The sequence below is a fragment of the Elgaria multicarinata genome, chromosome 20, assembly GCF_023053635.1.
Source record: "Elgaria multicarinata webbii isolate HBS135686 ecotype San Diego chromosome 20, rElgMul1.1.pri, whole genome shotgun sequence".
In the NCBI taxonomy this organism is placed as follows: Eukaryota; Metazoa; Chordata; class Lepidosauria; order Squamata; family Anguidae; genus Elgaria; species Elgaria multicarinata.
In genome coordinates, this window is record NC_086190.1 from 18,082,267 (window position 1) to 18,096,580 (window position 14,314).

A 14,314-nucleotide genomic window follows, 5' to 3' on the forward strand; every position below is an offset into this window, starting at 1 on the left:
ATGTATGTGAGTATGAATTAATTCTATTAAATTATTCCTAGGCTGCCTTTTAAGGGCAAAAGATTTTACATAGCAAAATCCCACTAAATAAAATGCTAGTAAAACTATCAAGCATGTGGTGGTGATGGCGGTGTATTGGGTGATTGACGGGGTGGATGGGAGTTGGAGGCTTTTTTTCTGATGCTTTTGGAACCAGGAATTTCGAGACCGTCCCTTGACTGAGCGAAGAGGGAGGGAGAGGAGGAGGAGGAGGAGGAGGAGGAAGAGGGAGGCCACGGCGCGCATGTGCGGAGAGTCCAGATGCGGGCGCCCCTGCACTGGAGTCGGACCCTTCTCCGCTGGCTGCGAGTTCGAGTCCCGACGCGGGCTGCAGGGATGGCGGTGGCGGAGCAACGCGGGCAGGGCGGCGGCGTGCGCTCGGTGCTGGGCACCATGGAGTTCGGGCGGCGGGCCGGCCCGGAGGCGAGCGGGGCCATGGTGCGCGCCTTCCTGGCCCGCGGGCACTGTGAGCTGGACACCGCGCATATCTACGCGGGGGGCGAGTCGGAGCGCATCCTGGGCGCCTGGCTGGCGGCGGAGCAGGGGCCCCTGGCAGGTGAGTCCGGGGCCCCGGGAGGGAGGGAAGCCGGCCCAGGAGGGCGCCTAGCAGCAGCCCCCAAGCCTGCAGGTCCGGGCAAAGGGTTCCTCTGAGCATATGCAAAGCGCAGGAGCCCGCCAGGCTGCCCCGGAGCCGCTCAGTTCCGACTACATGGCCTCTCGGGGCTGGGTCCCGTCAAGGTCATTTAAGGCTACCCTGTGCAACGGAGCGAGGGCGCATTTGGGCACGGGCAGAATGCGGGTGCAGTACACCTTGCCAAACTGCGCAAAGGTGCATTTGGGCACCTGCGGAACGCTTTTTAAGTAAACCCTATGAAACTGAGCGAGGGTGCATTTGGGCATGGGCAGAATGCGGGTTCAGTAAACCTTTGCAAACTGCGCAAAGGTGCATTTGGGCACCTGCGAAACGCTTTTTAAGTGAACCCTGTGAAACTGAGCGAGGGTGCATTTGGGCACGGGCAGAGCGCTTTCCTTTCTCTTTCCCCGCCAGTGTCCGAATCCAAGAGTAGGCAGGCTGTGGCCTCCTAGATGTATTGGACTACAGCTGGCACAAATTCTGACCTTTGGCCATGCTGGCTGAGGCTCAGGGGAGGTATTAGACCAGCCTTCCTCAACCTGAGTTGCAGTCCAACACATCTGGAGCGCCCCAGGTTGAGGAAGGCTGTGTTAGACAAATAGCCTTGTTCTTTCCTCCTAGGGGTGGATCCCATAGAAAGGCACAGACCACTCTGGGAGGGTACAATTAATGTTTATTAAAGTTGCAACTTGGTGCAAAGAGCGATAAAAGCTGTTCGGACCCTGTTTACAGAAAGCATAACATTTTTATACACTTCTGCCCGCAATCCCCCACCCCCACCCCTTCCCCTTTGATTCATCCCTTTCTGGCATAGTCTAGGGCAGCCTTCCTCAACCTGGGGCGCTCCAGATGTGTTGGACTACAACTCCCAGAATGCCCCAGCCAGCTGGCTGGGGCATTCTGGGAGATGCAGTCCAACACATCTGGAGCGCCGCAGGTTGAGGAAGGCCGGTCTAGTGCATTAGATAAGAGGCGGGCTGGAGTTGGTTTGAGTTAGATGCCCCTTACTAATTGGATTGATTAATTGCTATGACATGGTCCCTGATATAATACAACTTTGGAACGCCTGCTTGTTATCACCTTCAGATAACGTACTAGGCTACCTCCTGCTCCTTTGAAGTGCATTCTGCTTAACTTGGCTCCAACTACTTTGAACACGCAGCTAAGAGAAAAACAGCAGAAGGTTACAAATAGGGCATACCCATCATGCACAGCAATCGTTTTCTAAAATGGAGTCCCTTTTGCTAACAGAGGTGTCACCCTAAAATAGCTGGGAAGGGGGGGGAATGAGGTTGAGGAAAGTGAGTTTAAAACACTAACGTCCCACTTTTGGGGGCTGCCTCTCCGGTTGTAGCCCGTGGACATAAGAGTGAACCATTTCCCCCCCAATTTCAAATGAGATCCCAAATTCGTGCTTTTTGATCTGCCTCTGCCACCAATTAGCCCAGTGAGGGCATGTGGCTCTCCAGATATTCTTGGACTGCAACCCCCATCAGCCCCAAACAGCCTAGGCAATTGTGGGGGAAGATGGCAGTTGAAGTCCAACCACATCTGCAAGTCCAACCACCCTAACCCATCCCTGAATTAACCTGTTACCTGAAAAATCTGTTCGCTCTTTGCCCTCTAGTAACTAACTGCCCAGAAAACTATTCAGGTTATTCATCAACAAAGAGGACTGAATTGATGAAGCTGTTGCCAATTTCCCATTTTCCTCTTAGTTCCTATCATCTTAAAGAGACCAAAGGCCCATCGTGTTTAGATTTATTTGTTAATTATTTCTTTTGTTTCTTTAGACAATTTTTATACCACCTTCACTCGCAAAAGTGAGTCCCAGGGCGGTGTACAAAACTAAGGCGTTACAACAATAAAACGTACAAATGGCAGCATTTGGAAAGGTTTTTTAAGATGCCTTTTTAATAATGTGCTGCTTTTAATAATGAATTGGTTTAAAATGTTTTAATTAGTTATATGTATTTTATGGTGTTTGCATTTGTGTTGTATCCCTGCTCGATCCAAGAGGGAGAGGCAGGTAACAAATAAATATCTTATTATTTATTTAGACAGAAAAGAAAAAGCCCTACGGTTTCACCGACTAAGGCACACTGGTCGTTGTAGGGCTTTTTTTCCCTTGTCTAAACATGCAAAGCCTTTCACGCTATATGGCTGTGGTGTGCTGGGAGTTATAGGACTATTTTCTGTCTAATTATTATTACATTATTGTTATTTATTACATTTGTATACTGCTCTATAGCCAAAGCTCTCTTGGTGGTTTACATAACATTCAAACACTTAAAAGCAACATACGAAATTTAAAGCTACAAAAACATACAGCATACACAGAAACATGCATGTAAAACAACTATAAACAGCTTTAAAAACAAATCTAGGATCAGTAAAGCTCAGCACTTATTGCTAAATGCCTGGGAAAAGAGAAGAGTTTTAACCTGGCGCCGAAAAGAGAGCAATGTTGGTGCCAGGCGGGCCTCTTTGGGGAGATCGTTCCATAATTGGGGGATCTAAATTATTGCTTGTTGCTGTCTTTTGAGCTTCCCTCCTATGCGTAGGATTGCACCCTAAGTTATCAATCCATCCAATCAATCAATAAGTAATGATCAGTCATCAATCGTAAGTGATCAGTTTGTAGCAATACTTTTTTTAAAAAAAAGAGGGATAAAGGAACAAAGCAATTGGTGAAACCATTCATATTAGACATGGATGTCAAAGAATTCCACGTGGAACTCCCTGCCTCTGGAGGTCAGGCAGGCGCTAACCTTGTACTCCTTTCGGCGCCTCCTGAAAACATCTTTATTCCAAGAAGCCTTTCCTTAATATGCAGCCTTGAATCTCTGTTTTTGCTTCTTTTAAATTTTGTTTTAACTGTTTTATTCTGTTTTTATTTTCGTTTTATCTTGTACACCGCTCCGAAATTATTTTTCAGTGGGGAGCGGTATATAAATATTCTAAATGAATGAATAAATAATAAATAAAGGCAGAGAACGGAAGAAGCTTTGTGGCTTGTGAGCTTTGTTGGATCGGATAAGGGCCGTCTGCCTCATTTGCTTTCTTACACCAGGAGGAGGCGATGTGTTGCCTTCCAGAAATTTTGGACTACAATGCCCAGAATCCTTATGTGAAACGCCCAGAGAGCTTTGGCTATGGGGCGGTATACAAATGCAACAACTAAATAACTAAATAATAATAATCCTTGGCTATGGTGGCTGGGGCACATGGGGGTTGTAGTCCCAAACACCTGCAGTGCACCAGCCTGCTTCTCCCTGTCTTTCCCTTGGTCTTGGTGGCTAGGACTTGTTGTTGCCTAGCAAGAGCTGGTTCTTGACTTAGGAAGGGGATGCGGCGTTCTGTGGGTTCCTGAACCTGCCCTCTTCCCCACCAGTCAAAGTGGCCACCAAAGTTAATCCATGGGAAGGCAATACACTGAAAGCCGAGTGCGTCCGCTCCCAGTTGGAGACGTCCCTTCAGAGGCTGCAGAGGAAGACGGTGGAGCTGTTGTACCTTCACTCTCCTGATCACGGAACTCCCGTGGAAGAGACGCTGAAGGCTTGTGACGAGCTGTACAAAGAGGTACGGGGACCAGGGGTTTCAGAGGTACGGGGCTGCCAGGGATGAAAAGAACTTGAAATTCAGGATGTCAGCCTATAGCAGGGGTCCCCGACTTTTTTGGGTAAGTGGGTGCATTGAGAGTGTGGTGGGCGCTCTCACAAAATGGCTGCCGTAAGGGGTGGGGTTTGCCCATTTCGAAATGGAGGGCAGGGCTGCTCATAGAACAGTCCTTTCGCAGAAGTTAAAGAGGGGGGGGGAGACGAAAAGAAAAATAACTTGTCTACGAATCTAAGCTCTAAAACACAAAACTGTTCTTTTGAACCTAAATCAAGACCCCCATGTTGGAGACCCTGGAGTTTATTGCTTGATAGGAGACATTTTTTTAATATCCCTTCTTCAGACAAAATCAGGGTGGGTTGCAATCCCAAATAAAATAGCAGAATAATGATTAAGAAAACGACAAATAGTTAGAGAATCACAGGGTCGGAAGGGTCTAAAAGGTCATCGAGTCTGACCCAAAGGTCATCTGGTCCGTGTCAAAGGCCTCCCTCGAAAAAGCCGGGGCTGAAGTTGGTATTTCAAGGCGTTCAGTGTGGAAGCTGTCTAGCTCTGCGTAGCTCTGTTATTTGACCATATCGGCACCACAACCAACGAGGCCCTGCTACAGATCTCCACGGGCGTTTTCACCGGGGCAGAGCTTTCGATGTGGAAGGAAGTGTTTGTCGGGTGTACGCCTTGTGGGCTTCCCTTTGGGGGTGCCAGGTTGAGCACTGGTGGGAGGAGCCAATGCAAAAGGGGCGTGAGGAAAAATACACACAATCCCAGCCTATTGTAGCTTAAAGCTCTTCCTGCTGGTAAAATGAGAAAATGGCAAAAGCTGTGCCAAATGAGCAAAAATTTGGGGAACGAGATGGGCATGGGGAAGGGGCAACCCCAGAAGGCCGGATTTGTCTCAGGGGATTTGTCTCAAGGGCAACACCCCTTTTCTTAGATGGATATTTTGGTCTGATCCAACCAGGTTCAGCTTATGTTCTTCAACTTTCCATGAATGTAGAACTAAAAATACAGGACTTTTTTCTTTTCTTTATGTTCTCTCTCGACAGGGGAAGTTTCAGGAACTGGGTCTCTCCAATTATGCTGCTTGGGAAGTGGCAGAGATCTGTAGCATCTGCAAATCTAACAATTGGCTGATGCCCACGGTGTACCAGGTGAGAGAGAGAGAGAGGGAGCGATTTTAAGGCCTTTTAGCTAATCGTGTGGTCTAGTGGTTTCCCCGGAGTTAGAGCATTTAGCTGGGCTAGTGCCGCAGCGTGGCGTAGTAGTTAGAGTCATAGAATCATAGAATAGTATTTATTTATTTTATTTATTTATAATATTTATATACCACTCCCCACTGAAAATTTCGGAGTGGTGTACAAGACAAAATGAAAAATAAAACCAGAATAAAACACTTAAAACAAATTACAAAAGAAGCAAATACATTGAGTCAAGGCTGGATATTAAGGAAAGGCTTCCTGGAATAAAGATGTTTTCAGGAGGCACCGAAAGGAGTACAAAGTTGGAGCCTGCCTGACCTCCAGAGGCAGAGAGTTCCATAGGAATAGTAGAGATGGAAGGAGCCTAGAAGGCCATTCCTGCTCAATGCAGGAATCCACCCTGTCGGACTCAGATTCGAGAGACCCGAGTTCTAGTCCCCATTCCAAAGGGCGATGGACTGGCTGCCCCAGCTCTAACCACTACACCACACTGCCTCTCCGTTCATTCCAAGGCTGTTTTCGTGACACTTTTCCTTTGTTTCTTTTTAAACAAAAGGGCATGTACAACGCGACGACTCGCCAAGTGGAGACGGAGCTCCTGCCGTGCCTTCGACATTTCGGAATCCGCTTCTACGCCTATAACCCCTTGGCTGGTATGCGAGGAGTCGGAACGGCTTGGTTTTGGAATAGAAGCTCAGCAGGGCTTGTTGAGGCTGGGGGAAAGGAGGCAATGATAGAAGTGTACAAAATTATGCCTGGCACGGAGAGAGTGGATAGGGAGACATATTTTCCTCCCTCTCTCAAAATACTAGAACCCAACGGGGTCATCCCATGAAGCCGATTGGAGGGATTCAGGACAAATAAAAGGAAGGACTTCTTCACACAGCATGTAGTTAAATTATGGAACTCATGACCACAGGATGTAGTGATGGTCACCAATTTGGATAAATTCCTGGAGGAGACGGCTATCCATGGCTACTATCCCTGATGGCTGTGTGCTACCTCCAGTATCCAAGGCATTAAGCCTGTGTGCACCAGTTGCTGGGGAACATGGGTGGGAGGGTGCTGTTGCACTCTAGTCCTGCTGTGTTGGTCCCCGGTCGACAGCTGGTTGCCCACGGTGTGAACAGAGTGCTGGACTAGATGGACCCTTGGTCTGATCCAGCCTCAGGGCTCTTCTGTTCTTACAATTCTAGCTCCTAACAGTAGGGTGTTACTGAACCCTTGCAGGAGGACTCCTGACCGGGAGATACAAGTACGAAGATAAAGATTTGAGCCAGCAACCGACTAGCAGGTTTTTCGGGAATGACTGGGCCAAAGTCTACAGGGACAGGTGGGTTTCCAGGTGGCGGAAGAGGCTAGCGTCTTGCAACGCCATGGCACTAATGAACCGCTCACGTTGGGCGGAGAGTTTGCTTTTGACATTTTTTACTAGGTGAAGAAGCCACTTTTGAGGTCTTGGAATGGGCCGGTAAGAATCGGAGATTTGTGATTACAGAATCTTGTTTTGAGGTCCGTTGTAGTTTTGGCTACATACTACACGTAACAGCTACTTTTCTTTCACATCCGGTTCAATGAATCCCGTCAGTGGAAGTGCTTCTGAACTGATTGTCTAAAGAGATAAGTTTTGATAGTAACCCTACTTCTAAAAGAAGTGGCTTCTTAGAGGTCACTGCGGGTCATGCAACCCCGCTGGTTTACACTGGTGTGATCCTGGATTGGAAATAGCTTATTTAAGTGCCGTGTTGTGTGTTATATAAAATATGTATATCTATGCCCACTTCATCCTAACTGTGGCAGGATTGATATGATTTTGAGTGAGTTAAACACCGAAAGGAATGACGTGAATGCTTCCTCCTTTTGAAACACGGCAGGTACTGGAAACTGCACCACTTCCAAGGGGTGGACGTGGTTGAAAGCGCTCTCCGAGAGGTGTACGGCCCCAATCCCCCAAGCCTGACCTCAGCTGCCCTGCGCTGGATCTATCATCACTCAAAGCTGCAGGTATCTGTGAGGTTTGCGCTTGGCCCTGGGCAGTAGATATGAGAGAAGGACGGTGAAGCTTGGCTTAAGCGTCACCTGTTTATCCCTCCACCTTCTTCCCAAAACGGCACCGTTAAATGACTTCTGGGAGATCTAGGGCAGGGCGTACAGGGCCCTTTTGGGTAGTTTTTCTTTGATTACTGGAGAAAACTGCTTTAAGCTACAATGTGCTGGTGTTTTGTGGTGGGTTTTTTTTGGTGGAAGAGGCTAGCATTTTGAACGCAGGGGAAATATGGAACCACTAATGTTGGGTGGATGGCGGAAGAGGCTAGCATCTTTGAAGGGAGGGGTGAGAAAGCGAGCTGCTAATAGGAAGGGACTAGCGTCTTGAGTACAGGGGAAATAATGAGCCATTCATGTTGGGATGGTGGCAGAAGAGGCTATTCTCCGGGCGTATACAAGGGGTTTTGACAACGGCCTGTACAAACCCATCCACCCAGCGAGCTCAGCTTTTCCCTCTCCTCCTTTCTCTAGGGCGACCGTGGGGATGCAGTCATTATAGGGATGTCCAACATGGACCAACTGCAGGAGAATCTCAAGAGTAGTGAAGAGGGACCCCTCCTCCCGGGGGTGGTGGAGGCTTTCGAGAAAGCGTGGCACCTCACCGCCCACGACTGCCCCAACTACTTCCGCTGAAGGCGAGCTGTCTGGAGGAACCGGAGTGCCGGGCATCCCCTCGCAACTGGAAACTCCATTCCCAAAGCCCCCCCTTTCTTCCTGAGAGTTCCTTCTATCCAATCGTGAACCTACACCACTATTGCCTTAAATTGGGAGCATTTTTTTCCTTCCTGTGATTGTTTTGTCTCTGCAAATTCTCTCTTATCCTCCTTAAGGAAGCCAGTTTTATGATAGCCGTTAAATCACTTAGCCGTTCCCCAACTCCCTTCCCTGAACAGCTACAAGCAGAAAATTTAGAGCGGATGATACAGGAAAGAAATTGATTTTGCTTAAACTGATCCATACGTTTTTAAACTCCAGATTCCTTCTGTCCGTAGACCAGGTCTGCCAGAATAAAATCATTTCTTGAACAAGGTGGCTCTGTTTGGCAAAGGTTTGTCAGTCGTTGGAATAAGGACTACTGAACTGCTTTGATGTTCTCTTTCCCCATCCGATATTCGAACAGAATTGCACACTGGGGAAGAAAGCCCGCCTCTGCTAAATCACCAAAGTTCAAAGGATCACGAGGGGAAGGTGGCCCAGCCCGAAAAGTGGGGTGGAGGAGGTTTAGAAAGGTGCTTTGCCTGGAGGAACACAGCCCCAAGTGTTTCTACACATGCTCCTAACTGCTAGTTTGGACTTCCCCAAACTGGTTTGTAAAATCACATATAAAGGAAACAGGAGACTTTACACGCTCTTATATATTTATATCTCTATATATAAAAAACTCAGTCCTCTGATAAATAAAGTCCTACGTCGATCGGTTCAGTCCTGAATTATCCTGGAAGACAGACCAAAGCTGAAATTTGAGGTACAACAATCTCTTTGCCTCCCACGGTATCTCTTCCGCCTAGTTGTCATCCTCGTTGTTAGAATCTGCTTTTCCTTCCTCCGTCCCTTCCATGACTTCCTCGGCATCGTCCGTCAGCAGTTCAAAGTCTCCCGTCTCAGCGTGCCACACGCTCTTGATCGTCACCTTGAACTCCGCCATGGCGTAGCCAAAGAGTTTCTGAAAGGAAGGAGCAAATGATTGTCACGCGCAACTGTTGCTGCTTCTAGCGGGAAGTCAAAGTTGCGTTCTGTAGGGTTGACTTAGATATGGCACAGACCTATGCACACCTGCCTAGCACAGGAGTTGAAACTCATGATGAACTCTGGGCTTTCTTCGGAATCCGTTCCCACCGACAATCTTCCCAATCTGACGCCCTCCCAATGTTTTGGACTACCAGTATTCTTGACCGTTGGCCATGCTGATGGGAGCTGAAGTCCAAAACTTCTGGAGGGCACCAGGTTGGGAAAGACTGATGTAGGTTAATGATGAAGCCTAGCAATTGAAAACAAATGAGACACGGGAAATTTTGAAGCTAGCTGGAATACAAATCCAAGCTCTTCCCATAAGAAAAGTCCAAAATTGGGTGTCACCTGGTGTCAGAAAGATGGCTATATTGGCACTAGGTGGGTCCTGAAAGGGAGGGGACCTTAAGAGCTTACAGACCGAAGGGATGCCCCAGGGGAGGATCCATAGAGACTGCATTTGTGGTTACTCACCAGGATGCGAGCTTGTTCAGGGGTCAGGGTGTCCCCCTCTTTGCAGACCTCGTAGTCTGAGATGAGCGTCACCACGCCTGCAAAGTGAGAAGAAGGAAAAGTTGAGAGCCAGAAGGGAGGGATTAGCAGGTCATCCCAAAACGCAAGACACGGAACAAGGGGCTCAAGTGACAGGAAGCTAGATTCCGGCTGGACAGCAGGAAAAACGTCCTGATTGTTAGAGCAGTATTACAATGGAACTCATGACCTAAGGAGGTCGTGGGCTCTCCCACACGAGAGGCATTCAGGACAGCCCTCTGTCAGGGATGCTTTAAGGTGGATTCCTGCATTGAGAAGGGGGTTGGACTTGATGGCCTTGGAGGCCTTTTCCAACTCTACGATTCTATGACTGCCGGTCTCTCTAACATGTTCCCTGGGGGACCCGCCGCTGACCTTTCTTCAGCGCCGTCGGCAGGCCAAGCTGCCGCAGCTGGGGCTCCATGGAGTGGGGGAACTGTTCCAAGGGGCCCATATCCAGGCTGATGTCCAAGGTGGCCTTGTTCCCGGAGCGGGCAAAGTCCGTCTCTTTGAAACGAGAGAACCACCTGGGGGAGAAAAAGGAAGGGGTCGATTTCAAATTTCGGAAAAGGAAGCAGATCTGCAAATTCTCATCGTGTGTCCCGTGGAGAGTGGGTGGTCCCCCAGCTGTTGTTGGACTGCAATTCCCATCAGCACAGCCAGTGAGAGGGATCAGGCAATACGCCCCCTGAGCAGGGGGCTGGACTGAATCAGAGGTAGGCAATTTTTGGAGGGCCGGTGAGCACATCTGGCTATTTTAGAAACTGCCGATGGGCACCATCACAAGATGGCTACCATGGGAGGTGTGGCAAAGGATGTGTCACCCGCCCCGAAGACTGAATACAAGGCAAGGGCTGGAGCCCCAACACACCCAATGACTCCTTTGAACCCACTTTTCAGCGCCAACAGAAATCGTCTCGGCTACCGAGAAAGGTGTCTGTCTAACCCGGCACCCTTCAGATGATTTGGATTACGATGCCCAGTATTTCTGACCCATGGGCTGAGGTTGATGGGAGTTGAAGTCCAAAACACCTAGAAGGAAAGTCTCACGGAAGGGCTGTCTGTGAGACTTGTACGACGTTTTGCTTTCGCCGAGAGAAGTGGCGCCCGGAAACACTTACTCCGTGACTTCCTCTTTGGTGCGATTGGTGAAGAGGAGGCCCACCTCTCCCCGCAGGTGCTTGCTGACCTGCAAAACAAAAGAGAGGCAGGTGGAAGTTAGGAAATGGACACCAGTGCAAAAATCCACACGCAGAAAATCCACAGGGCGAGAGTCAAGACTGACGTGCTAAAACGGCAGAAGTCCCACCTGGTGCAAGTTATCTTTGTATTCATCCGTCGGGCTCCGTCCCAGGGCCACCATCATCACCTTGTTCTTCCCAAAGAATATCCTGGAAGGAAATTCAGATTGATTGAAAACAGGCCCAGGAATTAATCATTTCAAATCAGCATATTTCATAGAATCGTAGAGTTGGAAGGGGCCTCTAAGGCCATCGAGTCCAACCCCCTGCTCAGCGCAGGAATCCAGTTTAAAGCCTCTCTGACAGGTATTCAAGATGAGCTTGAATACCTCCAGGGTTCCTTGCAGAAAAAAAGGCGGGATATAAATGCAATAATAAAATAAATAAATACCTCCCTTTGTTGTGTCTGGATGGAGGCTTTCTAAATTTTCAACCCCTCTCAATCGCAAAATAAAGTTTTTTGGGGATAAATTATGCCCAATCCCTTCTAAGTCAAACCCAAAAGGATGTTGGCGAGTCTCGGATCAGCAATCCTCACCTGCTGTGCTTCCAGGCGTTGCGAATATCCTTCAGTTTGTTATTTCTCACGTTGGCGATGGAAAAAATGAAGAGGTATTTGTAGGTGTCCACGCATTTCCGCAGCTGAAGGCAAAGAAGTTTGGGAATTAGAACGTGAGCGAAGGGGAAAAGAAGCAATTCCCTAAAATAGGGTGGGAGAACATGTGGTCCTCCAGATGTGTTTGGGCTGTAACTTCCAGGGTCCCTCACCACTGGCTAGTAGTCCGACAACACCTGGAAGCCAAACCGTGCCCCTGCATTAGGATATGCGACATAAATGCCAGCCATCAATATTATAACACGATTCTTTGCAACCTCCCATCCTATCTGAGCAACGTAGTCCAACCGTGATAGGAAGAAAATAAAAAATTCTTTCAAGGTGTATAGAAGACTGAAGTTTAAAACATAATCAACAACCCTTTCCCTCCAAGTAATTGCACACAGGATTATTGTCTAGCTGTCGCTATGAAGTCACTTACCTCTTCTATCAAGTTCTGTTTAACTTCTAAACCTTTCTTGGTGGTTTTTGTCAAGGACACTGGAAGGAAAGACGGAAGAAAAGGTTCAATTCTGGCTGGGACAGTAAATTAGGGACATAGCTGCTTTAGACTGAGTCAGACCTATTGGTTCATCGAGTCCTGTACTGTCAACACTGGCTGGCAGCAGCGTCTCTCCAGGGTTTCAGGCAGGAGGTTTTCCAGCCCTATCTGGAGAGGCTAAGGATTGAACCGGGGACCTTCTACGTGCAAAGCGGAGGCTGTACCACACTGAGCTACGCAACATCCCCTCTCCTTGGGCATGAAGATGCAATCAGAAATTGGTTAAAGACGTCCAGTTCAAGGAATAGTCCAAATAGGAGCAGGGCCTTCTCTACTGTGGCACCCCGGCTGTGGAATGAGCTCCCCAGAGAGGACCGCCTGGCGCCTACACTGTACTCCTTTCTTCGCCAGCTGAAGACCTTTTTATTCGCTCAGTATTTTAACACTTAATTTTAACTCAAATTTAAACTTTACTGTTCTAACTCTGTATTTTAATCTTATATCAATTTTTGCTGCGTGGTTTTATCCTGGTGGTGCTTTTTATACTGTATTTTGTATTTGTGTTTTTAACCTGTTGATTGTTTTACTATGGTTTTAATTTTTGTGAACCGCCCAGAGAGCTTCGGCTATTGGGTGGTATGAAAATTGCAATAAATAAATAAATTCTGATGTTTGTTTGTTTGACCCAGCAGTTAGACAGTTTTATTTCGTTTTAACATTCCCCCTTGCAGCAGCCACGCCAAGAGTCATTGTTGAAACAGGACGCTGGACAGAGGCTGGTATTGCCTCCAAAAATGGAGCGGTCCCACAGCCTGAACTTATTGTATCATAATCTCCATTGCTGGTCAGTTGGTACTATGTATGTTTCCTCCACCGTGCCAGAAACCGGGTGCTTTCTGTGCACAGCACCAAGAACCTGGTTGAGCAGGGATCCAAAGGATCTCAAGTTAAAGAAAGCCAGATTCCAGCTGGACATCAGGAAAAACTTCCTGTTAGAGCAGTGTGACAATGGAATCAGTTACCTAGGGAGGTTGTGGGCTCTCCCACACTGGAGGCCTTCAAGAGGCAGCTGGACAGCCATCTGTCAGGGATGCTTTAGGGTGGATTCCTGCCTTGAGCAGGGGGTTGGACTGGATGGCCTTGTAGGCCCCTTCCAACTCTGCTATTCTATGCTTCTATGATCTCTTAGGGAGTGGCTCTGATCCCACCTGCACCACTTTCTCTCAACCTGATCTCCTCCAAATGGGTTTTTATTTATTTATTTAAGCATTTTTGGCCATTCAGCCAAAAAAAGGCTCTCACAGCGACTTACAAAAGTATTTCTTGACAGTCCCTGCCCACAGGCTTACAATCTAAAAGACACGACACAAAAGGAAAGGGGGTTGGGGGCGTTAAACTGCATCTCCTATCAGTTCCTAAGCAGAATAATAATAATAATAATAATGATAATTAATAATAGGCACAGTATGGTAGGACACACGTGCGTGTGAACCTCTACAGCAGAGGGAGGGAACCTGGGGCCCTCCAGCTATGGCTGCACTCACGCTCCCATCATCCCCAGTCACTTACGAATGATGGGAGTTGTAGTCCAACAACCACCTGGAGGGTCACGTGCTGCCTACCTTGATCTAGGGCAGCCCCTGTCTCTCCCCCCACCCACCCCCCCAATCTGGCGCCCTCCAGGTGGGCTGGACAACCGCTCCCATCAAGCCCAGCCAGCTGGGGATGATGGGATTTGTGGCCCGAACCCCTTGGACGGCACCTGAGAGTTTGGTTAATGGCCAGCCCCTTGAGCCCTGGATTCCTTGAGGACTAGCGCCGCCGCCGCCGCTCACCCTTCTTGTCCCGCTTGGACTTCGGCATGGCTCCCAAGCACGCGGGAGGGGGGTCCTGGTGCTGCGGAGGCTGCGGCGCGGGGGCCGACGGGAAGGTTTCAGGAGGCCGAGGAGGCGCCTGATTCCTCGAAGGGCCGGTGGGGCAGGGCCCCCTCTCTCCCCGCGGGGCCCCCTCGTCCCTTCCTTTCCGCCTCGACCCCGGGGTTTTACACGCGCGGGAGGAGGCGCGGCTTGGGTTCCCTTCCAGACAGGCGGCGAGAGTAGACAGCCCCGGCAGCGCGGCTCGTGTCACGGGGGTCCTCGCGCTCTCCGGCCGCCCTGGGCGCAGGCAGGACCCCGTGGCGTC

The 14,314-nt window shown here is 48.9% G+C and overlaps 2 protein-coding genes across 2 annotated transcripts; one reads left to right on the forward strand and one right to left on the reverse strand.

The window, feature by feature from the left end:
• Positions 1-297: 297 nt before the first annotated feature.
• On the forward strand, positions 298-8,564 carry AKR7A2 (aldo-keto reductase family 7 member A2). The gene is made up of 7 exons (XM_063145294.1): positions 298-595; positions 4,068-4,255; positions 5,338-5,442; positions 6,047-6,143; positions 6,721-6,823; positions 7,365-7,494; positions 8,008-8,564. The coding sequence occupies exons 1-7, from the start codon at positions 301-303 to the stop codon at positions 8,167-8,169; spliced, it is 1,080 nt and encodes a 359-aa protein (XP_063001364.1). The 5' UTR covers positions 298-300; the 3' UTR covers positions 8,170-8,564.
• Positions 8,565-8,876: 312 nt separating this feature from the next.
• On the reverse strand, positions 8,877-14,065 carry MRTO4 (MRT4 homolog, ribosome maturation factor). The gene is made up of 8 exons (XM_063145488.1): positions 13,969-14,065; positions 12,074-12,132; positions 11,575-11,678; positions 11,105-11,186; positions 10,917-10,984; positions 10,171-10,322; positions 9,739-9,815; positions 8,877-9,199 (listed from the first exon to the last, which is right to left on the reverse strand). The coding sequence occupies exons 1-8, from the start codon at positions 13,994-13,996 to the stop codon at positions 9,041-9,043; spliced, it is 729 nt and encodes a 242-aa protein (XP_063001558.1). The 5' UTR covers positions 13,997-14,065; the 3' UTR covers positions 8,877-9,040.
• Between the last annotated feature and the right edge of the window lie 249 nt (positions 14,066-14,314).

Coding starts and splice junctions, on each gene's coding strand:
- AKR7A2 (XM_063145294.1), top strand. CDS start 301: ATGCGGGCGCCCCTGCACTGGAGTCGGACCCTTCTCCGCTGGCTGCGA. Junction 596..4,067: donor GGAGCAGGGGCCCCTGGCAG/GTGAGTCCGGGG, acceptor CTTCCCCACCAG/TCAAAGTGGCCACCAAAGTT. Junction 6,144..6,720: donor CGCCTATAACCCCTTGGCTG/GTATGCGAGGAG, acceptor GAACCCTTGCAG/GAGGACTCCTGACCGGGAGA.
- MRTO4 (XM_063145488.1), bottom strand. CDS start 13,996: ATGCCGAAGTCCAAGCGGGACAAGAAGG. Junction 12,133..13,968: donor GTCCAAGCGGGACAAGAAGG/GTGAGCGGCGGC, acceptor CTTTCCTTCCAG/TGTCCTTGACAAAAACCACC. Junction 9,816..10,170: donor GCCGACGGCGCTGAAGAAAG/GTCAGCGGCGGG, acceptor CTCACTTTGCAG/GCGTGGTGACGCTCATCTCA.